The following is a 26,420-nucleotide window of genomic DNA, read 5'->3' as shown; positions in this document are numbered from 1 at the left end:
TCAATGTAGAATGTGCCATTTCATTTTCCATATCTAATAGTATTCAGGGCAATACAAACAAGTTGGCATACAGCCAACTTCAAGTATCCAGCTGAAGATAAATGTTCCCTAAAAACTGAATAGTGTAAAGCCTTCCTGAGAAATAAACTTCTCACCTATTTCGTATGAACAGATTTCCATAGAAACTCATACTTGATTTTTTTCTATAGCCAATTCCTAGGCCATTTGTCTTCTATTTCCTTAAAAATCAAAGAAGTTTTCTATGCTAGAAGAAGGAGCTATTATGAACTATCCACATGTGTCGATAGTCACTTTGTGGTCTCAGGAGACAGGATAGGCAGAAAGGGGCTTGAAAGTGGTCTTGGCTGGCATACTCTGCAGGAGAGAAGCTAACAGAAAACTGACATTTGCCTAGGATTCTGTTATAAGAAATCCATTGTTGGGAATTCTCTGGCGGTCCAACGGTTAGGACTCCTTGCTTCCACTGTAGGGGGCCCAGGTTCAATCCCTGGTCAAGGAACTAAGATCCCGCAAGCCGCATGGCAGCGGCCAAAAAAAAAAAAAAAAAAAAATTAAGATAAAGGCTTTTTGTTTTTGTTTTGTTTTGTTTTTGCTGCAGGGCATGCAGGATCTTAGTTCCCTGACCAGGGATCGCACCAGTGCCCCGTGCAGTGGAAGCACGGAATCTTAACCACTGGACCGCCGATTTAAAAAAAAAAACAACAACAAAGAAGAAAGAAATCCATTGTCCATCGGCAATGAAAGGAAATAGATTCTATTCCTGCTCTATTTCCTAGTATATTTCAATGTGAAATGTGTCCTACAAGATGACACTTCAAAATAGGTGCATACTTTGAAAGGCATTCGTGAGATTCAGGCATATGAATTACTGGGTCACTGATATGCCTGAAGAGATATGATTACGGGTCTTCACTGAGCAGGTGTCTCTGATTGGTAATGAGGTGCCTGAACAATTAGGAACCTTGGGTCTTCAAAAAAACCTGTTGATGGGAAGACTCTATAAAAGTTTATCAGAGAAATCAAGGGTACAAATCTTAAGTAGTTTCTGGTGCTATGTTCTTGCTTTTTAAATTGGCCTTTGCGTTTCATCTTATGCCCCAAAATGAAAATTACGACTGTTCAGTTTCCCCTTCTAGCTTTTAGCCTTGAAGCTCCATGAGGAAAGAGTCTCTGTCTGGTTCATCTCTGTATGTCCCTCAGGCTCTTACACCAAAAGGCACTCCACCAATATTCACTGAATCAAAGGCCAGGATTCATGTTGATAACATGAAATGAAATTATCCTTTATGGTTTTCTTATGATATAATCATTTTCTAGACCCTTATTAGAAGAGAACAAAATTTGTGACTTCTACTCTTTATGAGGATGTGCTATCAATTTTCTTGGCAGGCAAAAGGCTTTTCATTCTTATTTCACTTCATTTGCTTGGTTCAACATCATAATTTATGATCACTCAGATACCACTGATCTCTCCATCCTACTATGTTTCTTTATCTGAAAACTGCTGTCCTCTTACCATTTGTTCCATCATTGAAACTTTTTGTGTGCTCTCACTTGTTGATTATTTTTGTGTGTATTCTTTTTTTTTTGCTGTTCGCTATAAGACCTTTGTGGACAAAAATCTTATGATGTCTCTCTTTGTACCTCCAATCTAGTCCCTTTATGGCAATGGTATTAATGATACCAGCTTGTCCAGCTCCCCAATTATGAAGTAATAAAGTGTCTGGCATGAAAGTTATTTAAATTCAGAGTTGAATTTTGATTATCGGTAACTGATGCTTTGCCTTTTCCTTTGCTGGAAATAAGAACCTATTTTTTTTAATTAATTAATTTATTTATATGTTGGCTGCATTGGGTCTTTGTTGCTGCGCACGGGCTTTCTTTTTAGTTGCAGGGAGTGCGGGCTTCTCATTGCGGTGGCTTCTCTCGTTGCTGAGCACTGGCTCTAGGCACGCAGGCTTCACAACTAGGCACGCCACAACTTCAGTAGTTGTGGCACTCGGGCTCAGTAGTTGTGGCTCGTGGGCTCTAGAGCGCAGGCTCAGTGGTTGTGGCGCACGGGCTTAGTTGCTCTGCGGCATGTGGGATCTTCCCGGACCGGGGCTCGAACCCATGTCCCCTGCATTGGCAGGCGGATTCTTAACCACTGCACCACCAGGGAAGTCCCAATTAAGAACCTATTTTTTAAGCTTGCTGTCATAGAATCATAGGATAGGAGTTGAAGAGGGGAAAATAGATGGCTGAATATTTGTGCTTTTGATTAGACATCCAAGACTCCCTGAATCTGTATAAATTTCCTACCTAAAGTATGCCTCTTTTCAACCTCTTAGTAATACTACCATATTACCCTGTTTCTTTCCATCACAGCACTAATCGCCCCATGAAAGTGTTCTGTTTACTTTATTGTTTCTCCATCCTGTACGGTGTTTGTCTTATTCACTGTTGAATTACTGGCACTTAGCTCAGAGTTTGGTGCCTGTAAGAGCTTGATAATAAGAGGCACACTTAGGCTCATGAACATGAATACCTACTTGGAATTTCTAAAGCATTCTTTCCTCCACAAACTGGAGTTGAGGGACACTAAGAGAATCCACCAACACCTCCCTCGCCACCTTCCTCAACTCCCCACTCCCCACCCCAGCTACAGGAGTTTTTGCTCCTTGGATTATGTCTCAGATGGACTTTTGCAGTAAAATAGTGAAGTGGTAGTGAAGACACAAGACTGAATGTGCAGGTTGTCTAGACTTAATTTAATAGCGAATATCCAATTTATACCTTGTTTTCAGTGTTCTCAGCTCTAATGCCCTGCTGGGATTGATACTGTATCTAAATTCAGAGCACACTGCTTGCCTAGGGCAGCAATAGACCTTTTCTTCTAATTTAAATTAGCTGAAGGCTGGTTGTCCTATATGTGAAAATGTATTCTTAATATCCTGATTGAACACAGGCCATCCAATTAGGTGAATTATCTTGAAATACTTGCTTTTTATCTACTGACATTTATGATTAGAAAAGCAGTTAAATTTCATTAATGGCATCAATTTGTCCATTGTTACAAATTGTTTCCTGCAACCCGAAGAAGATACTTTTCTTCTCCTTATCTCATATTTAAATTTGAATATACATTGAACATATCTAGTAAAGGAACAATTCTGCAGAATAAGAGTTAGGTTTCTCATAATGTATAACTGATTCACTTTGCTGTACAGCAGAAACTAACACAACATTGTAAAGCAACTATACTCCAATAAAAATTAATTTAAAAAAAAAAGAGTTAGGTTTCTGAAACCCTACGTGCAAATCCCTTTTGCCGCAGTCTCCAGAGGTGATCCCTATTAGTACAGTCACTTCTCTTTCCATCTGTAGATTATAAAAAATAATTGAGTAAAGAGGCTAGGAGAGCATGTATTCACTGGCTGAAATCCCACATAGACAAAGTATTTATCAAGAATCAAGATTTGGGGACTTCCCTGGTGGTCCAGTGGTTAGGACTCCGTGCTTACACTGCAGGGGGCACAGGTTCGATCCCTGGTCAGGCAACTAAGATCCTGCATGCCATGTGGCTTGGCCAAAAAAAAAAAAAAGGACAAGATAAAACATCATGAAGATTTTTTTTAAAAATCAAGATTTTGTATTTTTAATTATTATATATAATTCTTTTTCTTAAAAGAATCTTCTGCTGACTCAACTTTTCCCGGAAAAATGGGCCATTTCCACCACATGGGGATGAGCATGGGGATGAGCAGTGGGGACGACAACAGTACCATGGCACCTTCTCACCATCACCCGACCTCTTCAGCCTCCCACTCCCATGATCACATGATGATGATGATGGTAAGTGCCACAGGAGAGGCAGCCCAGGCCCTTTCCCACCCACTTGGGGAATAGAAATAATCGAACTTTAGGACTGGAAGATGATTATCTTTAAAGATCAACTTACCAATGAGAAAAACTAAGGTAGACTTAGAGAAGTCAAGTGATTTGCCCAAGATTATGTGGCAGGTTAGTTTCAGAGCCACACCAGAACCAAGATTTCTATGGTTCTTTCTTCAGTATTCCTTTCTGTCAAAATTGACCTTTTTCTGGATTAAGTTCTGGTCTTTTACACTTTGTGTAGAAAAGAGAAAAAGACAAACGTTGATGGTGGGGACAAAGGAGAGTACATGTGGAGAAGTGCCTGTGGTAATACTATACTATAATGTGGTAATACTATACTATAATGAGGGAGAAAGCCTCCCACTTCAGTGAATGCCTCTTATTACCCAGAACTGCTACTTTTAAATGTTCTAAGCTTCTTGACCTTAAATTCTCATGTAGAAGCTTCAATTGTTTCTAATTGACACGTTTTGGTTTCCTGGCAGCCTATGACCTTCTACTTTGGCTTTAAGAACGTTGAACTATTGTTCTCTGGTTTGGTGATCAATACAGCTGGAGGTGAGTAAGCCATCAGGTTTTGTTTGAAGGTGACACTCACATGAGAGACAGTGACAAAGAATCTGGAAACCCAACACCTCTTCCTGCCATAATTACTGAGTCATTATGGTTATGATCGTAATCACCTTGCTTCCTATCTCCTACCTGGAAGGTAAGGATACACGGTGCTTATTTTGGTCCTACAGTAAACCTCCCTTAAATAGCATGTGTATGTTTTAGAATTTCTGAAACATAATTTAGATACCAGTAGGAGTCTTTTGCAGACCATTTCCTTTCATCTTTTTCCAGAGTGTTTCCTTGTTTGATAAATTATTGATCTTGGATATAAGACTACAGTCGAAGTTCAAATGACATAAAAAGCATTATATATATACATACCACAAAATAACCCTAGCTTGAAAACTATTAATCAAGTACAATCCTTCCAGTTTACAGATAAATTAAGCTTCAGATAGTGAAATGATTAGCCCTAAATCACATAAAGTTAGTATGTCAGAGCTAGGACAGGGACCTAGGGCTTCTATTCCTGCCTAATCCAGTGCTCTTTCCAGCTTACCAAACTGGTATACATCATTCCCGACTCTTGGCCCATCTTAGGGGCAGTCCTAGTTTTGGGGCAGCTAATCACCCATTTTTTGTGTGTCTATAATGTTGAGTTGGTGTGCCTTAAATTCAAATTGCACAAGTTCAGTAGTCAGGTGGACCACTTTAGGTACAAGATAAATCTTTGGACCCACAAAATCTATTTGTTTTGGGAAGAAGGGAAGCATTTAATTCAGGTAGTATGTTAAATCAGTTTTGACTACATTCATATTGTTACCAATGCTTCACAGTGTGAAAGACTTAGATTGAAATGCCCATTCAAGAAATTGTCAGCACTTTAAAATAAGTTGTTTTATTCCTCTTTTGCGTATTCTACATTGTGTGTTTCAGTGTGACAAGGTAATTTAATGACATCAAGCAGCCAGACCAAAAGGTTATTGTTGTTCATTTTTTTGTATCTTAATCAGAAAATGAGTATGATCTGCAGTGGAGGCAGTAGTCCTCACTAATACCATCTTAGTTCTTCTCTTCCATCTGTATGATTGAAGAGGTAACAATATAACATACTCTGAAATTAAGAGTAGAGAGTAGCGGTTTTTCAAAATTCCCTGGCAGTCCAGTGGTTAGGACTCGGTGCTTTCACTGCCGTGGGCCCAGTTTCAATCCCTGGTCGGGGAACTAAGACCCCGCAAGCCAAGTGGCATAACCCAAAAAAAAAAAAAAAAAAAAAAAAAGAGTAGCAGTTTTTCTCTGTTGTCTTTCTAGCTTGGAGAGCACACCAGCTAATGATTTTGCATGTTTGACATTACCGCCATCTTTTCCCTCCCTACTTAGAAATGGCTGGAGCTTTTGTGGCAGTGTTTTTACTAGCCATGTTCTACGAAGGACTCAAGATAGCCCGAGAGGGCCTCCTGCGCAAGTCACAAGTCAGCATTCGGTACAATTCCATGCCTGTCCCAGGACCAAATGGAACCATCCTTATGGAGACCCACAAAACTGTTGGGTAAGAAGATTGAACAGATCCAGATGGAAGTTCTGGAGAGCTGAATTAGCTAAATAGGAAAGCAGCTATTTTATTAGCAACAGCCCTCTTCTTGAGTTAATGATTCTATATGACCTTGATCAAAACTGTTTTTGGAGGCTTGGGGTTGTGGGTCATTAGCAGGCCAAAAGAGGAATGATAGGAACCCTTCTGCTAATATGAACATTTATTCCAAATTTTAAGTATTGGTCACTTTAGAAGAAGGAAAAGAATCCATATTTTAACATATTAGCCAAAATAATAATAAACAAATTAAGAAATTTCAGGTCAGGGTATAGAATGGCAGAATCCAATTCATTCCTTTCTATAAAAAGTTGTATCTGCCCAGCTCTAGTCTCATTTTGTTACAATGTAAGACTGTACTAATGCCTGTATTCCACCTAAGAAAGTATATGGATGACCATTTGTTTTTCCCACAGATTGGCAAATGCTTAAGATTTAGTTAGAATAGAAATGTAGGTCTTAAAGCTAAACTGGAATTCAAGGAATCCTATAGACCAATGTCCTGCTCTCAAGTAAGCACAATATTATTTATTCCAATTGTACCAGTGATTGGGCTTATTGAGGGCCAAACATTGTGACTTAACTAAGGTGAGAGAACTAGTAAGTGACAAAGGGGATCAACAGCCAGGTCTCCTGATCCCTAATTAAAAACTTTCTACTGTACCACCCAACCCTCAATTCTATTTCCAATTTTTTTTTTTTGGCTGCGTTGGGTCTTCGTTGCTCCACGCTGGCTTTCTCTAGTTGCGGCGAGCAGGGGCTACTCTTTGTTGCGGTGTGCGGGCTTCTCATTGCAGAGGCTTCTCTTGTTGCGGAGCACGGGCTCTAGGCGCACGGGTTTCAGTAGTTGCAGCACACGGGCTCAGTAGTTGCAGCACACGGGGCCTAGAGCATGCAGCCTCCAGTAGTTGTGGCGTGCAGGCTCAGTAGTTGCAGCACACGGGTTTAGTTGCTCCACGGCATGTGGGATCTTCCTGGACCAGGGCTCGAACCCGTGTCCCCTACACTGGCAGGTGGATTCTTAACCACTGCGCCACCAGGGAAGTCCTCTATTTCCAATTTTTTAGAGCATGAACTCTGCAAAGGTGGAAGGCCTGAGAAAGTTCAGGCAAATTAGTATGGGAGGGTGTGGGTCATCCCTTTCGGTATCCAAGGTGGAGGTAAGTCAGCTTACTCCTCCTTCCTCTCCCCTCCTCCTGAAGAGCATTCCTCCTGCTGCCATATAATCATATCTGGCCGATGTTTATTAACCTCACAACCCTATCATGTTTCATTTCCAAGGACAATAAACAACCTGCAGAGACACAAGTACCCGTGAGTTGCAAGGGTGGCTGTGAGAGAGTCCAGCTCAAGCTGAGCTCATGACTACAACTGTTGCCCCTTTCTCCTGATCTGCATGCAGAGCTGCCTGAACACTCCTGGGGCCCTGACTGTTGTGTCCCTGTTTACTCTCCAGGCAACAGATGCTGAGCTTTCCTCACCTTCTGCAAACAGTGCTGCACATCATCCAGGTGGTCATCAGCTACTTCCTCATGCTCATCTTCATGACCTACAACGGGTACCTTTGCATTGCTGTAGCGGCAGGGGCTGGCATGGGGTACTTTCTCTTCAGCTGGAAGAAGGCAGTAGTAGTGGACATCACAGAACATTGCCATTAACGTCTAACTCTATGGTGTGGCCTTATCGATTGCAGTGGAAAGCAGTTCAAGACTGGAAGACAGGCCAATCTTCTCTTCTTGCTCCTTATCTCCTTACACACACACACACACACACACACACACACACACGCCTGCTCAACAGAGGTTTAGCTTACAGTCTCTGAGCTAAAGTGGTAACCTCCCTGCCTTTTTTCCCTAATGAGCTGAGTTTCCCATTTCTCTTGAGATGAAGCCACCCATGAGATGTCCTCTCCTCCCCCATTGTCTTAGATCCAAGTTATATGTTCTTATCTAATCCAGGTAGCTTTCTGTTCGATGGCTTGATCACCTGCTTCCTTTTTTAGTCTTCTGTTCTTATTTTTTTTTAACATTTTGCGAATTTGGTGGGTTTTTCCTGAGTCAGTGATGGAAATGGATTAACTTTAGCCAGGATTGATGGCAGGTGAGGAAAAGTCTTGCCCAGCTAAGCCCAGAACCCAAACTTAACATTTAAAAATATGTTCTAGTCTTTGGACTCAATGAGTGGGAGACAGATTGTGCCTTTCCCTAGGTGTGACATGTTGCACTGTAATCTCTGTAGTGGGTAGAGAGGTGGTTTGAGACTGTATAAATACAGGCCCAGACCTTGCAGAGTGTGCATTCTTGGGGGGGCTGACTCATCAACTTGTGTTCCCACTTAACATTTTGATTAGAATGAACTTGTCAATCAAAAAAAAAAAAGATGACAATCAATTTGAGAAAATAGGTATTTTAAAATGAAACCACTGACATTTTACTTTGACTTGGTACCTTCGTATGTCACAGCTGAAGTAAGAGTTTAAATAATTTTCTCCCATTATTGTTTTCATGTGTCTGCCTCTAAACCAGTGGTTTTCAAACTTTAGCATGCATCAGAATCACCTGGAGAGCTTGTTAAAGCCCTGATTGCTGGGCCTCGACCCAGAGCCCCCAAATTGGTAGTTTTAACAAGCTCCCAGGTGATGCTCCTACTGATGATCAGGGGACCACACTTTGAGCATCTCTGCTTTAAACTGAGGGAGTATCGCCTGGTGGGTGAGCTACCTGGTACTGGGCACAGGAATTTGACTTGCTATTAGTTGGTGGTGTTTCTGGGCTTAACTCATGTACTAAATGCTGCTGGTCAATACTTAATCATTCCACAAACATTTATTCAGCCCCAACTGTGTTTTTGTGCCCAGGCACACAAGCACAAAGGGCTGTAGCCAAAGTAACTTTTATTAGCATGTATGAAGTCACTAGTCCTTATTCTTAAAGATCTGTAATTTCTTGGAAGTGGCTTGAAGGTTGAGAATCTTTGATCTGCAATGTAAATCAGCCAGTCGTGGGTTGGAAGGGCAAAAGCCCAGCCCTCTCTTTGGAGAGGCCTAGGGTGTGGTCGGCTGATGGGCCGACATCCATGCCCACACCAGCCAGATCCTCACTCTCTGCATGACCATCTTTGTTACTTTCGGGGGGACTTAATTAGATCACAAGTGGCCAAAAATACTTTCCTCAGTAAGAATCACATTGGATTTTTATTCTGTTGTTAGTCTACGCCGCAGTCTTGTTCCCAGTCCAACCTACCTCTGTAAAGTGACTCTTCTTGTGCTGGTCTATTAAATCCTGCCCTCCTTGGTGCTAGACTCCAGTTGTGCCTCAGGGCAGGAGAGACAAAACACAGCTATCCTGTTGGCCTCTTGTGGTTTTGAAGTTTGTACTTTCTCTGTTGGTGCCAGTTAAATACTGGAGGGCGAGAAATGTGTACTTCCGTGGCTTTGAACCAAGAGAGGGTTATGAGCTTACTGGATCGAGGTTAAAATCTAAGAACCAACATTTAGAGTTTTATGTTTTTCTCTCATTCCAACCCCTTGTAGTGCTGATACTTAGCGTAAGTAAAGGGAATGACAGGTACTGATAAAAATCCAACATTAAGGTACAAATAGCCTGTTATTGCCTCAGAAGCCAAGGAATAATAAAACCCTGAGAAATCAATGTTTAGTAGTGACCTGGGTACTCTCTAGAAATCTTGACATGATCTGTTATAAAATACCCTTTCAGGAACAGGACCTTATCAGTAAGGTAAGAAAAATCAAGGCCAGTTTAGACAAAATGCTGTGAATTTCAAACTCTCAGAGAGAAACATCAGTTTGGGACAAGTCTTCGGGTATTCAAGATAGAGTCTCATGAAAAACCTGAATTCTAGCGATCTTGAGCTAGGTTGCCAAAGGAAGAAACTAGCGAGGAAAAAAAAAAGTAACGCTTAAATTCTATCTTTCTTGAGCTCTTGGATTGTGATAATATAATGATCTTGTTGACTTTCATTGCTGTAACCCTGTTCGTTTAGAATTTAGTGCCTGACTTCTTTGTTCCTTTTGAATCCAAGTTTCTCTTCCTCCTGTTCACAACTATTAGAAGCTGTATCCCCATATCTTTGGCCCCTTATTCTGCTCTCCTTTTCCCTTTCTTTCAGTCTTTTATCCCATGTGTCTGGTTTATTAAATCTCCCTCACCCTCCTGATGCAGTGGATAATGCTGTGCAGTAGATGTGGATATAGATACCAACCAGAAGTTGTAAAACTTGATAGAGACCCTAAGCACACTTTGAGGAGCAATTGTCCCACTGGAATTTCTATAAGGCTGAGTAAGGGGCTACCTGGTACCATCCACAAAGTTACAACATCTTAGGTGCCGTCTCCAATCTATGCTGGAAGAACACTCAGCCCCACACTGCCCACAAACAAGAGTCCTCTCTGTGCACCAGGGAATTAGAGATGAAGGTTTCTTCACTACTTCTATGGTGGGGTTGTCTGGAATTCCCTTTTAGGCTGTGGGGTACTGGTTTTGGGTTCTAGCCACAGGGGTTCCTTGTAGAAGCTGGAAAGGGAGTTAGCAGGGAGTACACTTTCATGTCATTTAATGTTGATCCTGCCCTCTCCAGCTACTTCCTTCAGAAGATACACCTAAAGATACAGAGTCCGCATTTCATATAATGCCTTAATCATTGGGTCTACAATTAATGTTGACTGTTTTAGATTGTAAGCTCCTGGAGGGCAGTATTGCTGTAGTAGGAATGTTTTAACAGTGTCATGTGCAAAAGAACAAATAAATATTTTGATTTTGTGATTCTATGCCTGTCTTCTACCCAGAGTGATATCAGAATAAGTGGTCTCATCATTGTCCACAGGGAGTCTGGTCATTATCATCGGTTTTTAAGATGTCCATCTTTTAGGTGGCGTGATCCCTTTATGTTTTCATCTCACTCTCCTCCTTCTCTCCTACTTTACATGACAAGCCTTGTACATGCCAGAAGATCTACATGACCTTTTGCACAGGAGACAGGGTCTTCATGAAGCTGCAGTATCTCAGTATACCAAGGGTTCCTGAATTTAAAAGCGAACTTGTCATATCATGATCGCTTCCCTGTGTTTATGCTGTCAGGCGAGAGGCTAGGAGTTGGCCCTGCCTGTCCGCTTTGTGCCAGAATGGTGGTGTTTTGTGCCTTTCCTGTTGGCCCCCAGATGGGCATCTTGCCATTCAGCACCACTTCTAGACTGTAGTGTGACGAGCATGGGCTTTGGAGTCAGGTACACCTGGCTTTGACTCCTAGCTCCACCACTTACTAGAAGTGTGACCTTAGGCAAGTTATTTTAATAACCCCTAAGCCTTAGTTTTCTCATTTATAAAAAGGCAATAATGGTACCTATTTGAATTAATCTCCTGATTATTGTCACTCCAGCTTTCAGGAAAATGAAAGGTACGTGCTTCTGGCTGCAGTTGGTATCTCTTCACAAGCACTTGACCATCTTCTTGGGTTTGGGCAACCCAGAAATGAACACTAGGACCTAAGAAATAAAGAATCGATACATGTGATTTCAGTGGTGTCAAAAAAGATTTACAGGGAATTCCCTGGTGGTCCAATGGTTAGGGCTCTGTGCTTCCACTGCAGGGGGCACGGGTTCCATCTCTGGTTGGGGAACTAAGATCCCACGTGCCGCGTGGCGCGGCCAAAAAAATAAAAAGATTTATAGCTGCTCAGATTTATTACTAATCTGGTAATTGCCTCATTCTTTATAAATAAAATAGCTTGGATAGTTCCTGAGAACTGAAACAGCAACCTCTCACTCTACCCTGAGGGAGTGAGACCTACTAGTGGGAGACCAGGAAAGCAGTGTAGCAAGGAGGTTTAGAAGCGCAGGTTCAAAAATCATTCTGCCCAGGTTCAAATCTCAGCTCTATCCCTTAACAGCCGAGAATTAGTTTTGCCTTTATAAAATTAGGTTAAAGTACTCACCTCGTAAGAGCTAAAGATTAAATGAGATAATCTAAAAAAAATTAAAAATAAAAAATAAATGAGATAATCTGCATAAAGCACTTGATACAGTGTCTTCCACCCAGATTCCTCTTGAGTATTGGTATCAGGAGGCACCATGTTTTCATGCTTCTGTGCCTATTCATGCTGGGAAGTCACAGTGACGTGTTGAAGCAGTCTTGTTTGATCCTTTTCTTTTTTTCTTTTGCCCTTCCAGACTGGCCTTTGTAGGATTCAAAATAATCAAACTCAGTTTCCTTATCTGGAGCCCATTCTTGCTGTGTTTTCAAGATTAAGATAAAAGAATGGAAGATCCCAGATAAAACTGGAAAAACAGAGGTTTTGTAAGAATGGTTGGAGGAAGAAGGGAAACTATACATCCTCCTCTATTCCTGCCTCTCTCCCACATTCTTACTTCCCAGACTTAAACTGCCCCAGAAAGGCTGGGTAAAATCCTGCTAACAGGTCTCTTTGGAACTGATGATTCCAGAGGTTCTTGCTACCACAGTTAGCAGTTCCCAGCAGCTGAATTAAACAGTGAAAACAATAAGACGTGATTCTAAATTAGCCTCTGAGCTGCCTCGCAGATGGGCTCGTCAGAAAAACTTAGGCGATCTGGGAAAGGAAGGAAAACTGGAATGACGGTAATACTGATACTCCACTGCCTGTCCTCCCAAAATTACACCCAAACTGGTTACAATGCCATTCTGTAAAGATACTGGAAATCCACAACTTGATCGAGTTTATACAAAATCATGCAAATCTAATCTCCACAAGGGCAGGGATCTTTGATTTGTTCACTGATGTTACCAAGTGCCTAGAATGGTACCTGGCACTCTCAATAAATACTTGTTGAATAAACGAGTTAAACAAAAGTCAGTGACAGGGATCAACTGGAAGTGTTCTATTTAGGGTCTTTTAATAAAGATGGGAAAAATGATGTAGCAATTTAATGGTGCTATTATACTTCATTAAGGATGTCGCACACTTTTCCAAAAATAGATTTATTTTTAAAAACAAAAATCAGACAAGTTTATCGAGTCAGATTTTCCAGAGACAAACCAGAGTTTGAATTTCAGCTTTCAGAGTGAAAGTTAAGCATCAGCACTCTCATGCAGAAGTATCTCTCTCTGCAGGACGTAAAATATTCAGCTTGACTGCAAGCACTCAATTCTCTAAATCTTGTTTGTATTTCTGCCATCATTTTACTCCATTCCAGGGCTCTGGCACACAAGATAATCCACCTCTAAAATTCAAAACTTCCAAATTGAGATGAACGATTGTTGGGCTTGGGTTGGGGTTTATAACCAATTCGATCATTAATCATTTGTTCCCTGCCCTTGGGGTCACTGCCGAGCCCAATGGCACCTTCTCCATCACTGCCTCCTACAACATCCACATCTTCCTTTTGTTTCTTACGGGTCTGAAAGTATAAAAGTTTTAGTATTAAGGTAATATTCTATTCATTAACAAACATTTATTTAGCATCTACCATGTATTAGGCACAGGGTAAAGGATAGGGTTCGGGTCTACAGAACAATAAACTGAAATCCTAGGTTTAGATGGTTAGGGGCACAAGGGGGATACACGGATATAGTGATAAAGGATGTAACCCCTACCCTCCAGGATGTCACAGTCTAACAGGGAAACAGGTAAATAGACCATTACAACACAGGGTGATCAGGGCTATGACAGAGGAAAGTCCACACAAGAGATGGAAAAATAAAGCAACCAGTAAAACAATAACCACCAGAAATTAACAGCTTAGCTGACACCATGAGATTAAATGTACCGCAGGAAAAGAAGGTTTTGTGCTATCTTATCATGAGGCCTGATTTGGGGAATTCATTTTGTTTTCAGATAAAAGGTTTGGCTCTTAAGCCACAAGTAATTGCAGAATTCACAAAGTCTATGTCTCAGTTTGATCATTTTCAAAGAGAAAAACTAACACCCCACAACTACCACTACCTGAGAGTTCCTTACCGGAAGAATGGCTCCACTACACTAATCCCTGGAATCAGTGCTATTCTTCACCACTTACTGCTGAACAGTGAGCATTTAAATGCCAGTGTCAAAATATTATAGTGAATAAGTGAGGTATTACTTTGTATGTATATACAAACATAATGACCTTCCTGAGTTACTCTCTAGGCTACATTACCCAATAAATAACATTAGAAAGTTCTCCCCAAACACCTTTGTGAAAACAAGTTCTAAAAGGCAAAGGATGATATCGTTTCATCTTATAAGCCATGAGAAAGTCGGAATATCCAAGTAGAATGAAATCATTTAAAAGGCTTCCCAGGGCTTCCCTGGTGGCGCAGTGGTTGAGAGTCTGCCTGCCAATGCAGGGGACACGGGTTCAAGCCCTGGTCTGGGAGGATCCCACATGCCACGGAGCGACTGGGCCCGTGAGCCACAATTGCTGAGCCTGCGCGTCTGGAGCGTGTGCTCCACAACAAGAGAGGCTGTGATAGTGAGAGGCCCGCGCACCGCGATGAAGAGTGGCCCCCACTTGCCGCAACTGGAAGAGGCCCTCGCGCAGGAACGAGGACCCAACACAGCCATAAATAAATTAATTAATTAATTAAATTAAAAAAAAAAAAAGGCTTCCCACTGTGAACAACTGCTGACTGTTTCAAAATCCAGAGTCAGGGCTTCCCTGGTGGCTCAGCAGTTAAGAATCCGCCTGCCAATTCAGGGGACACAGGTTCGAGCTGTGGTCCGGGAAGATCCCACATGCCACAGAGCAACTAAGGCCGTGCACCACAACTACTGAGCCTGCACTCTAGAGCCTGTGAGCCACAACTACTGAGCCCACGTGCCACAACTACTGAAGCCCATGCGCCTAGAGCCCATGCTCCACAACGAGAAGCCACCACAATGAGAAGCCCATGCACACGAGGAAGAGGAGCCCCTGCTCGCCACAGCTAGAGAAAGCCCGTGCGCAGCAACAAAGACCCAACACAGCCAAAAAAAAAACAAAAACCAGAGTCATCAAAATGTAATCAAACTAATTTCAGTAACAAATGAAATACCAGTTTTCTACTGTTTTTATTTTAGTGCAGGGCAAAAACTATCCCTCTCTCCTAAGTTGCTCTAAAATGGGTGAAACCCATTGGATAACTGCCTTTAGTAGAAAGATTAAAAACAACAAAAATACCTAGGAATAAATTTATACCTAGAAATCAATTTAACTAAGAAGGTGAAAAGACCTGTACACTTAAAACTATGAGATATTGTTGAAAGAAACTGAAGAAGATACAAAGGAATGAAAAAGTATTCCATGCTCATGGATAGGAAGAATTAACAGTTAAAATGTCTATAACTATCTAAAGCAATCTACAGATTCAATGCAATCCCCATCAAAATCCCAACAACATTTTTCACAGAAATAGAACAAAAATTCCTAAAATTTGTATGGGACCACAGAAAACCCCAAGTAGCCAAAGCAATCTTGGGAAAAAAAACCCCAAAGCTGGAGGTATCACACTCCCTGATTTCAAATTATACTACAAAGCCACAGTAATCAAAACAGCATGGTATTAGCAGAAAAAGAGACACACAGATCAATGGAACAGAACTGACAGCCCAGAAATAAACCCTCACACATATGGATAATAGATTTATGACAAAGTAGCAAAGAACATACAATGGAGAAAGGACAGTCTCTTCAATAAAGGCTGTTGAGAAAGCTGAACAGCCACATGCAAAACAATGAAGCTAGACCACTATCTTACACCATACACAAAAATTAACTCAAAATGGATTAAAGACTTGAATGTAAGACCTGAAACCATAAAACTCCTAGAAGAAAACATAGGCAGTATGCTATTTGACATTGGTCTTAGCAGTATCTTTCTGAGTATGTCTCCTCAGGCAAGGGAAACAAAAGCAAAAATAAACAAATGGGACTATATCAAACTAAAAAGCATCTGCTCAGCAAAGGAAACCATCAACAAAATGAAAAGACAGCCTACCAAATGGGAAAAGATATTTGCAAACAATTTATCTGATAAGGGGTTAATACCCAAAATATATAAAGAACTCATACAACTCAACAACAAAAAAACAGACAACCCAAGAATCTGAATAACCATTTTTCTAAAGAAGACATACAGATGGCCAACAGGCATATGAAAAGATGTTCAACATCACTAATTATCAGGGAAATGCAAATCAGAACCACAATGAAATATCACCTCATGCCCACTGGAAAGGCTATTATCAAAAAGACAAGAAATAATAAGTGTTAGAGAGGATGTGGAGAAAAGGAAATCTTCACACACTATTGGTGAGAATGTAAACTGGTGCAGCCACTATGGAAAACTGTATAGAGATTTCTCAAAAAATAAAGAGTAGAACTACCATATGATCCAGCAATTCCACTCCTGGGTATATATCCAAAGAAAACACTAATTCAAAAGGGTAAGTGCACCACCATGTTTATTGCAGCATTATTTACAATAGCCAACATATGGAAACGTAAGTGTCCCTTGACAGATGACTGGATAAAGGAAATGTGGTGTATATATATATATATATATATATATATATATATATACACACACACACACACACACATACACACAATGGAACACTACTCAGTCATAAAAATTACTTCAATTAAAAAAGAAAGTAACTCAAAAGTAAGCTGACTCTGCAGAGTCAAAGTTCAGTATAAGACTAACACTTTACGAGACTCATTACAACTGAAGTTTGAACCATAAAGGGCACTTCAGGAAAAGAGCAGAGTGTGCATAGGCACTGAGATTAAAGATAGTTCAGCAGTGGAAGATAAAGTGGAGAGATGACCAAGGACCAGATCACAAAGGGCCTTACATGCCATCCTAAGGAATTTGGACTTTATTCTGAAGGCCAATAAAAGAATTGAAGTCTTATCAATGGACATCTAATACCGCAGCGTAAGGCTATACTTAAAAATACATACTGGGGCTTCCCTGGTGGTGCAGTGGTTAAGAATCCGCCTGCCAATGCAGCGGACACAGGTTCGAGCCCTGGTCCGGGAAGATCCCACATGCCGCGGAGCAACTAGGCCTGTGTGCCACAACTACTGAGCCCGCACTCTATAGCCCGCGAGCCACAACTACTGAGCCCGCGTGCCACAACTACTGAAGCCCGCGCACCTGGAGCCTGTACTCTGCAACAAGAGAGGCCATCACAGTGAGAAGCCTGTGCACCGCGACGAAGAGTGGCCCCCGCTCACCACAACTAGAGAAAGCCCATGCGCAGCAACAAAGACCCAGTGCAGCCAAAAGTTAATTAATTAATTAATTAATTAATTTTAAAAAGATACATATTGAACTCCTACTATGTACTAGATGCTGGGAACTCAACGATGGAGAAGACAGACATGATTTCTACAATCAGGGTTCCTAATGTAAATGATTTTACAATAAACAAAGAAATCATTATAAATTATAATAAGCTCTTAGATAGCCTCAACCACCAGAGGGCAGACAGCAGAAGCAAGAAAAACTATAATCCTGCAGCCTGTGGAACAAAAACCACATTCACAGAAAGACAGACAAGATGAAAAGGCAGAGGGCTATATACCAGATTAAGGAACAAGATAAAACCCCAGAAAAACAACTAAATGAAGTGGAGATAGGCAACCTTCCAGAAAAAGAATTCAGAATAATGATGGTGAAGATGATACAGGACCTCGGAATAAGAATGGAGGCAAAGATCGAGAAGATGCAAGAAATGTTTAACAAAGACCTAGAAGAATTAAAGAACAAACAAACAGAGATGAACAATACAATAACTGAAATGAAAACTACACTAGAAGGAATCAATAGCAGAATAACTGAGGCAGAAGAATGGATAAGTGACCTGGAAGACAGAATGGTGGAATTCACTGCTGTGGAACAGACTAAAGAAAAAAGAATGAAAAGAAATGAAGACAGCCTAAGAGACCTCTGGGACAACATTAAACACAACAACATTCGCATTATAGGGGTCCCAGAAGGAGAAGAGAGAGAGAAAGGACCCGAGAAAATATTTGAAGAGATTATAGTCAAAAACTTCCCTAACATGGGAAAGGAAATAGCCACCCAAGTCCAGGAAGCGCAGCGAGTCCCAGGCAGGATAAACCCAAGGAGAAACACGCTGAGACACATAGTAATCAGATTGGCAAAAATTAAAGACAAAGAAAAATTATTGAAAGCAACAAGGGAAAAACGACAAATAACATACAAGGGAACTCCCATAAGGTTAACAGCTGATTTCTCAGCAGAAACTCCACAAGCCAGAAGGGAGTGGCACGATATACTTAAAGTGATGAAAGGGAAGAACCTACAACCAAGATTACTCTACCCGGCAAGGATCTCATTCAGATTTGATGGAGAAATCAAAAGCTTTACAGACAAGCAAAAGCTAAGAGAATTCAGCACCACCAAACCAGCTCTACAACAAATGCTAAAGGAACTTCTCTAAGTGGGAAACACAAGAGAAGAAAAGGACCTACAAAAACAAACCCAAAACAATTAAGAAAATGGTCATAGGAACATACATATCAACAATTACCTTAAACGTGAATGGATTAAATGCTCCAACCAAAAGACACAGGCTTGCTGAATGGATACAAAAACAAGACACACAAATATGCTGTCTACAAGAGACCCACTTCAGACCTAGGGACACATACAGACTGAAAGTGAGGGGATGGAAAAAGATATTCCATGCAAATGGAAATCAAAAGAAAGCTGGAGTAGCTATACTCATATCAGATAAAATAGACTTTAAAATAAAGAATGTTACAAGAGACAACGAAGGACACTACATAATGATCAAGGGATCAATCCAAGAAGAAGATATAACAATTATAAATATATATGCACCCAACATAGGAGCACCTCAATACATAAGGCAACTGCTAACAGCTATGAAAGAGGAAATCGACAGTAACACAATAATAGTGGGGGACTTTAACACCTCACTTACACCAATGGACAGATCATCCAAAATGAAAATAAATAAGGAAACAGAAGCTTTAAATGACACAATAGACCAGATAGATTTAATTGATATTTATAGGACATTCTATCCAAAAACAGCAGATTACACTTTCTTCTCAAGTGCGCATGGAACATTCTCCAGGATAGATCACATCTTGGGTCACAAATCAAGCCTCAGTAAATTTAAGAAAATTGAAATCATATCAAGCATCTTTTCTGACCACAACGCTATGAGATTAGAAATGAATTATAGGGAAAAAAACGTAAAAAACACAAACACATGGAGGCTAAACAATACGTTGCTAAATAACCAAGAGATCACTGAAGAAATCAAAGAGGAAATCAAAAAATACCTAGAGACAAATGACAATGTAAACACAATGATCCAAAACCTATGGGATGCAGCAAAAGCAGTTCTAAGAGGGAAGTTTATAGCTATACAAGCCTACCTAAAGAAACAAGAAAAATCTCAAGTAAACAATCTAAACTTACACCTAAAGGAACTAGAGAAAGAAGAACAAACAAAACCCAAAGTTAGCAGAAGGAAAGAAATCATAAAGATCAGAGCAGAAATAAATGAAATAGAAACAAAGAAAACAATAGCAAAGATCAAGAAAACTAAAAGCTGGTTCTTTGAGAAGATAAACAAAATTGATAAGCCATTAGCCAGACTCATCAAGAAAAAGAGGGAGAGGACTCAAATCAATAAAATTAGAAATGAAAAAGGAGAAGTTACAACAGACACCGCAGAAATACAAAGCATCCTAAGAGATTACTACAAGCAACTCTATGCCAATAAAATGGACAACCTGGAAGAAATGGACAAATTCTTAGAAAGGTATAGCCTTCCAAGACTGAACCAGGAAGAAACAGAAAATATGAACAGACCAATCACAAGTATTGAAATTGAAACTGTGATTAAAAATCTTCCAACAAACAAAAGTCCAGGACCAGATGGCTTCACAGGTGAATTCTATCAAACATTTAGAGAAGAGCTAACACCCATCCTTCTCAAACTCTTCCAAAAAATTGCAGAGGAAGGAACACTCCCAAACTCATTCTATGAGGCCACCATCACCCTGATACCAAAACCAGACAAAGATACTACAGAAAAAGAAAATTACAGACCAATATCACTGATGAATATAGATGCAAAAATCCTCAACAAAATACTAGCAAACAGAATCCAACAACACATAAAAAGGATCATACACCACAATCAAGTGGGATTTATCCCAGGGATGCAAGGATTCTTCAATATACGCAAATCAATCAATGGGATACACCATATTAACAAATTGAAGAATAAAAACCATATGATCATCTCAATAGATGCAGAAAAAGCTTTTGACAAAATTCAGCACCCATTTATGATAAAAAGTCTCCAGAAAGTGGGCATAGAGGGAACCTACCGCAACATAATAAAGGCCATATACGACAAACCCATGGCAAACATCATTCTCAATGGTGAAAAACTGGAAGCATTTCCTCTAAGATCAGGAACAAGACAAGGGTGTCCACTCTCACCACTATTATTCAACATAGTTCTGGAAGTCCTAGCCACGGCAATCAGAGAAGAAAAAGAAATAAAAGGAATACAACTTGGAAAAGAAGAAGTAAAACTGTCACTGTTTGCAGATGACATGATATTATACATAGGGAATCCTAAAGATGCCACCAGAAAACTACTAGAGCTAATCAATGAATTTGGTAAAGTTGCAGGATACAAAATTAATGCACAGAAATCTCTTGTATTCCTATACACTAATGATGAAAAATCTAAAAGAGAAATTATGGAAACACTCCCATTTACCATTGCAACAAAAAGAATAAAATACCTAGGAATAAACCTACCTAGGGAGACAAAAGACCTGTATGCAGAAAACTATAAGACACTGATGAAAGAAATTAAAGATGATACCAACAGGTGGAGAGATATACCATGTTCTTGGATTGGAAGAATCAATATTGTGAAAATGACTATACTACCCAAAGCAATCTACAGATTCAACGCAAAAAAAAAATTAAAAAATTATAATAAGTGCTATGAAATAAAAGAATAAAGTGCTTTGAGAGACCCTAATGAGATGGAGGCAGCATGGGTAGGAATGATACACCTAAGTTGGATAGGGTCAGAAGAGGCCTCTCAGACTGAGGAAGTGACATTCAAACTGAGACATGAAGAAACAGGAAGCACTCCAGGCAGAGGAAAATAATATGTGCAAAGGCCATGAGTTATAAATAGTTTAGCATATTCAAGGAAATAAAAGAAAACCAATGTGCCTAGGGAATAGAGGGCAAGGCAAAGAGTGACAGAAGGTGAAAGAACATTTAAAAGCTTGTAGGCCATGATAAGGAACTGAGGTTTTATTTCAAGTGCAGGAAACCACTGAGGAGTTTTAAGCATGAGAATGACATGATCTGAAATTTTTTAAAGATCATTCTAGACATCTGATGGAGAATGGACTGAAGACACAAAAATGGAAGTAGAGAGACAACTTGGGATGCTACTGAAATTGTACAGAGTTGATGGTAATTTGGACTAGGGTTCTAATGGTGGAGATGAAAAGGTATGGGTAGATTCCAGAAATATTCTGGAGGTAGAGCCGAAGGATTTATGGACAGATTGAATATAAAAGGTGAGGGAAAGGGAGAACCCAAGATTGACTCTTAGGTTTCTGGCTTGAGGAACTACATAGATATTGACATAGGGAACTCTGAGGTGAAACTGGTTTGAGGAAGAAATCAAGAGGTTTTCGTTTTAACATGTTAAGTATAGTATGCTGAATAATGACCTCCAAAGCTATCAGGTCCTAATCCCTGGATCCTGTAATTGTTGCCTTGTATGTGAAAAGGGTCTTTGCAGATGTGATTAAATTAAGGATGTTGTGATGGGGACATTATCCTGGATTATCTGGGTGGGCCCTTAATGCCAACACAGGTATCCTTATAAGAGGGGGCAGATGGGCTTCCCTGGTGGCGCAGTGGTTGAGAATCCGCCTGCCAATGCAGGGGACACGGGTTCGAGCCCTGGTCTGGGAAGATCCCACATGCCGCGGAGCAGCTGGGCCCGTGAGCCATAATTACTGAGCCTGCGCGTCTGGAGCCTGTGCTCCGCAACAAGAGAGGCCGCGATAGTAAGAGGCCCGCGCACCGCGATGAAGAGTGGCCCCCGCTTGCCACAACTAGAGAAAGCCCTCGCACAGAAACGAAGACCCAACACAGCCATAAATAAATAAATAAATAAATTAAAAAAATAAAAAAGATATCTTAAAAAAAAAAAAAAAAGAGGGGGCAGAGGGAGACTTCACAGACAGAAGAGGAGAAGGCAACGTGATCATGGAGGCAGACACTGGAGTGATATGGCCACAAGTCAAGGAATGTCAGCAGCCACCAAATACTGCAATAGTCAAGGAATAGATTCTTCCCTAGAGCCTCTGGAGGGAGTGTGGTCCTGCTGACATCCTGATTTTGGATCAGTGATACCGATTTCAGATTTCTGGCCTACAGAACTGTGAAAGCATAAATTTCTGTTGCTTTAAACCACCAAGTTTGTGGCAATTTGTTACAGCAGCCACAGGAAACTAATACATTATGTTTAAGATGCCTGTAAAGCATCCAAATAGAGACTTCGAATAAGCTGTTGGCATAAGAATCTGGAGTCCAAAAGTTAGAGTTATTGTTTTAAATATTCCTAATGGTTTGAAAGTTGCACTCTTACCTCCAGGTCCTTTCGAATGCTTTCAAACTCCTCAATGTCATCAAGCTTCAGCTCCAGACGGGTTGGTTTTCGTCTCAGCATAATGAAACCAACACTAAGGGACAGACCCAGTGAACTATCAGCTGTTAAAAATGGCAGAGAGGAGGAAAAATTGGAAGGGATAAATCTCAGCTACAAATATGTTCAATTTGTAAGCATGCACACTAAAACGAATGGTGATACAAAAGACTCATTTGGATTCACACATTGACTTCTAAGTCTTTACGTGTATAATACATTTTTATTACGTGATGGAGATCCACCACTCTGTAATTCCCAAAAGCTCTTTCTTCCAGAACTTAAAATAGCAAGGTGCCTGTAAAAGAGGATTCTAGGCAACAATCACTTTAATTCATGCTCCATTCACAAAGAAATATTCTAGCTAAGAGAATAAAGTTAAAATATCACATTTTAATTCGGTACAGTTAGTAGGAGAGTATACAAACCATTAAATTTGATCAACAACAGTATGTGGGAATTATGAGAGATTTGTGATCACTCCCAAATGCTAAAATGAGTTTACTAAGTCTCATGAAAACTCCCTCTAACTCACCAATTCACAGGGTTATCCTCAGCGTCTAAATAGGTCCTAAATGGATAGGTCATTCATTAAACAAACAGGTCTTATGCTCCAGCTACAGAGTTAAGAGGCATAGTCACAGTCTGTGGGGAAAACAAACACATAAATGGAAAATTGCAGTGTACTGTAATAAGAACTCTGATGAGGGTAATGCAATGGCATCACACAGACACACAATCCAGTGGGGTGAACAGGGATGTGGAAGACTTCCTGGAGGAGATGATGTCTCAGTTGCCTTGTGAAGGGCAGGCAGAGAGGATTAAAGGCATCCCAGGCAGAGAGAACAAGTATGCACAGAAGCTCAAGAGAACACTCTGGAATCTGAAAACCCAAAGTAATGCTTATGCTTTAAAAAAAAAAAAAAGAGCTGGGTTTTTTTAGAAGAAAATAAAACTCCCTAACTGAGTTTAAAAGCTGTTGATGGCATCATCTTTATATTCTCACAGCATCCAGTAGAGAATGTCTGCAATTACCAGCCATTAAATGTTCTGTTGAATAAACTGGCTACACTCTTCTTCTACATTCTCATGTTTATTCTAACACAGAAATACTATGATGCTGGCAAAATTACCCCTATTTTACAGATAAAGTCTAAACTGTTCAGTTTGATTAGTAAATGTCAACCTCCTGGGGAATTCCCTGACGATCCAGTGGTTAGGACTCCGCGCTTCCACTGCAGAGGGCACGGGTTTGATCCCTCTCCAGGGAACTAAGATCCCGCATGCCGCAGCAGAGCAACCAAAAAAAAAAGTCAGCCTCCTGTGAAAATTATATATAGGTCACATGGTGAGGATTAAATGAAAATGATGTAAGTGAAAGCTCCTTTAAAATATGTACAGATATAAATTATTATTATATGTATCTAGGATATAGCTAGGGACTGTGAAGTATACAAAGGAAGAAATGTCTCCTCCTTCTACCATGAAGCTTGGGACAGATACAAGTGATGTTATCAACTCGAAACAACGGCACATTACATTTCAAATTGCTTTGTACTAAATCAGATACTATCTTTTTTTCTTTTATTATTTTTTTATTGGAGTATAATTGCTTTACAATGCTGTGTTAGTTTCTGCCGCACAGCGAAGTGAATCAGCCATACGCATACACACACCCCCTCCCTCTTAGACCTCCCTCCTCCCCATCCACCCAACTAGGCCATCACAGAGCATGGAACTGAGCTCCCTGTGCTATACAGCAGGTTCCCACTAGCTATCTATTTTACACATGGTAGTGTATTTATGTCAAACCTAATCTCCCAGTTCATCCCACCCTCCCCTTCCCCGCCATGTCCACACGTCCGTTCTCTACGTTTGCCTTTCTATTCTTGCCCTGCAAATAGGTTCATCTGTACCATTTTTCTAAATTCCACATATATGCGTTAATATACGATATTTGTTTTTCTCTTTCTGACTTACTTCACTCTGTATGACAGACTCTAGGTCCATCCACATCTCTACAAATGACCCAATTTCATTTCTTTTTATGGCCGAGTAATATTCCATTATATATATGTACAACATCTTCTTTATCCGTTCATCTGTCGATGGACATTTAGGTTGTTTCCATGTCTTGGCTATTGTAAATAGTGCTGCACTGTTGGTGGGAATGTAAATTGATACAGATACTATCTTGATTCCAAAGTAGACAAAAGGTAGAGGAAGCCAAAGTTCCAAGGGGGGAGAATGCTTAAAAGAAAAAACAGGGACTTCCCTCGTGGCGCAGTGGTTAAGAATCTGCCTGCCAATGCAGGGGACACGGGTTCGATCCCTGGTCCGGGAAGATCCCACATGCCGCGGAGCAACTAAACCTGTGCGCCACAACTACTGAGCCCACGTGTCACAACAACTGAAGCCCACGCGCCTAGAGCCTGAGCTCCGCAACAAGAGAAGCCACCGCAATGAGAAGCCCACGCACCACAACGAAAAGTAGCCCCTGCTCGCCGCAACTAGAGAAAGCCAGCCCAGCAACGAAGACCCAATGCAGCCAAAAAATAATTAATTAATTAATTAATTTAAAAATGGGAAAAGAAACAACTGTGATACATTTTAACTTTCCTGCAAACTATAAAAAGATCGCCAATAGGGAGCAGTATAGAGTAATGGGTAAAAGTGCTTGTTCTGGAGGCGAAAGGGCAGAGGGCACAGATTCTAATCCCATCGCTACTGATCTTGGACCATCAGCTTCACCTTTCACTAGATCTTGGTTTCCTCGTCTGTACCTGTACTCTATTGTTGTATGGATTGAATGTCGTATTGCAGCGTCAATTCCTGTAACATAACCTGGCATTTAGTAAACGCTCAATAAACAGGCATTATTATTGTAATTGTCCTCGGGCAGGGCAGGGGGCTCTGTCCAGCTCGGGAAACACCAATATTCTGACCATCTCCAACCCCGACACGGGGACAAAACCTTGTCTTGTCCATCTCTGATGCCCCAGCACCCAGCGCACCCAGGGCTGTGCAGAGTTGCTGGCGTGCAGTTTACCTGACGCCTCACATTCATCATCTCACTCTGAGTAAGATAGACCGGGCTGAAGACAGCAAAAGCAGGCCTTGGCTCCTCCGCCAGGTCTTTATTTTCCTTCGGCGCTAGAGGGCTCTTCGAACTTACTCTCTCGCCACTGCCCAAATCCACCGAAAACCCACCCAGCTCAGAAGAAACCGCCGAGAGAACTTCCTGACAGTGGAAGAGAACAGCACTCCTTCCGCAGCTCCAGGGCCGCACTCGCTGGTCCAGAGCGAGGGTTTCCATGGCAACACGGTCCTTCGCTCCCGTAGGACTTAAAGCCCCTCGCAGGGCCCGGAGCGACAGCAGGCCCCGGAAGCCGTCTATTCACTCCCCGAGTTCAGTCCGTAGCCGCGCGACTCGCCGCACCTACCTCTTTTCAGACCTGTTCAGCCCGTTCCCGGAACCTCGGCGCTCACCCCGAATCTCCGGCTAAGCCAACTGGACTACACTTCCCAGACTGCTCTGAGTCTCTCTCCTCGCAGAACCCCGTCCTCCGCTTGCTTTTCTCGGAGGCTCCACGGAACACACCACTCGACGCGCCCAGACTCTTTTCTACTACGATTCCCATCATGCTCCACG

General features: G+C 41.1%; 2 protein-coding genes across 4 annotated transcripts in view; one reads left to right on the top strand and one right to left on the bottom strand.

The window, feature by feature from the left end:
• The window catches only part of SLC31A1 (solute carrier family 31 member 1), a 30,682-nt gene extending 19,853 nt beyond the window's left edge, over window positions 1–10,829 (top strand). Inside the window, exons 2-5 of the mRNA XM_068551966.1 lie at window positions 3,692–3,855; window positions 4,383–4,455; window positions 5,833–6,001; window positions 7,500–10,829. Coding sequence (XP_068408067.1) covers window positions 3,724–3,855; window positions 4,383–4,455; window positions 5,833–6,001; window positions 7,500–7,701 — 576 coding nt within the window. The 5' untranslated portion in view covers window positions 3,692–3,723 and the 3' untranslated portion in view covers window positions 7,702–10,829. The remainder of the gene's footprint in view (window positions 1–3,691; window positions 3,856–4,382; window positions 4,456–5,832; window positions 6,002–7,499) is intronic.
• Window positions 10,830–12,993: 2,164 nt separating this feature from the next.
• CDC26 (cell division cycle 26) lies at window positions 12,994–26,403 on the bottom strand. 3 transcript variants are annotated; one of them, XM_068552690.1, is made up of 4 exons: window positions 26,212–26,403; window positions 23,304–23,413; window positions 22,712–22,833; window positions 12,994–13,433 (listed from the first exon to the last, which is right to left on the bottom strand). In XM_068552690.1, the coding sequence occupies exons 3-4, from the start codon at window positions 22,790–22,792 to the stop codon at window positions 13,257–13,259; spliced, it is 258 nt and encodes an 85-aa protein (XP_068408791.1). In that variant the 5' UTR covers window positions 22,793–22,833; window positions 23,304–23,413; window positions 26,212–26,403; the 3' UTR covers window positions 12,994–13,256. The 3 variants fall into 3 exon arrangements, with proteins under 3 accessions (XP_068408791.1, XP_068408788.1, XP_068408789.1); XM_068552687.1 differs by having other exon boundaries at window positions 22,712–22,805; XM_068552688.1 differs by lacking the exon at window positions 26,212–26,403 and adding an exon at window positions 25,818–25,837 and having other exon boundaries at window positions 22,712–22,805.
• Window positions 26,404–26,420: the final 17 nt, after the last annotated feature.

Source organism: Eschrichtius robustus, chromosome 10, assembly GCF_028021215.1.
Source record: "Eschrichtius robustus isolate mEscRob2 chromosome 10, mEscRob2.pri, whole genome shotgun sequence".
NCBI classification, from domain to species: Eukaryota; Metazoa; Chordata; class Mammalia; order Artiodactyla; family Eschrichtiidae; genus Eschrichtius; species Eschrichtius robustus.
This window is presented reverse-complemented; position numbering and strand designations above follow the sequence as displayed.

What these genes read in the sequence shown, in the direction of transcription:
- CDC26 (XM_068552687.1), bottom strand. Translation starts at nt 23,356, where the DNA reads ATGACCTATCCATTTAGGACCTATTTAGACGCTGAGGATAACCCTGTG. An exon ending in GAGGATAACCCTGTGAATTG is followed by an intron (nt 22,806 to 23,303) that starts GTGAGTTAGAGG and finishes TCTGTCCCTTAG; the next exon opens with TGTTGGTTTCATTATGCTGA. An exon ending in GCATTCGAAAGGACCTGGAG is followed by an intron (nt 13,434 to 22,711) that starts GTAAGAGTGCAA and finishes TTATACTTTCAG; the next exon opens with ACCCGTAAGAAACAAAAGGA.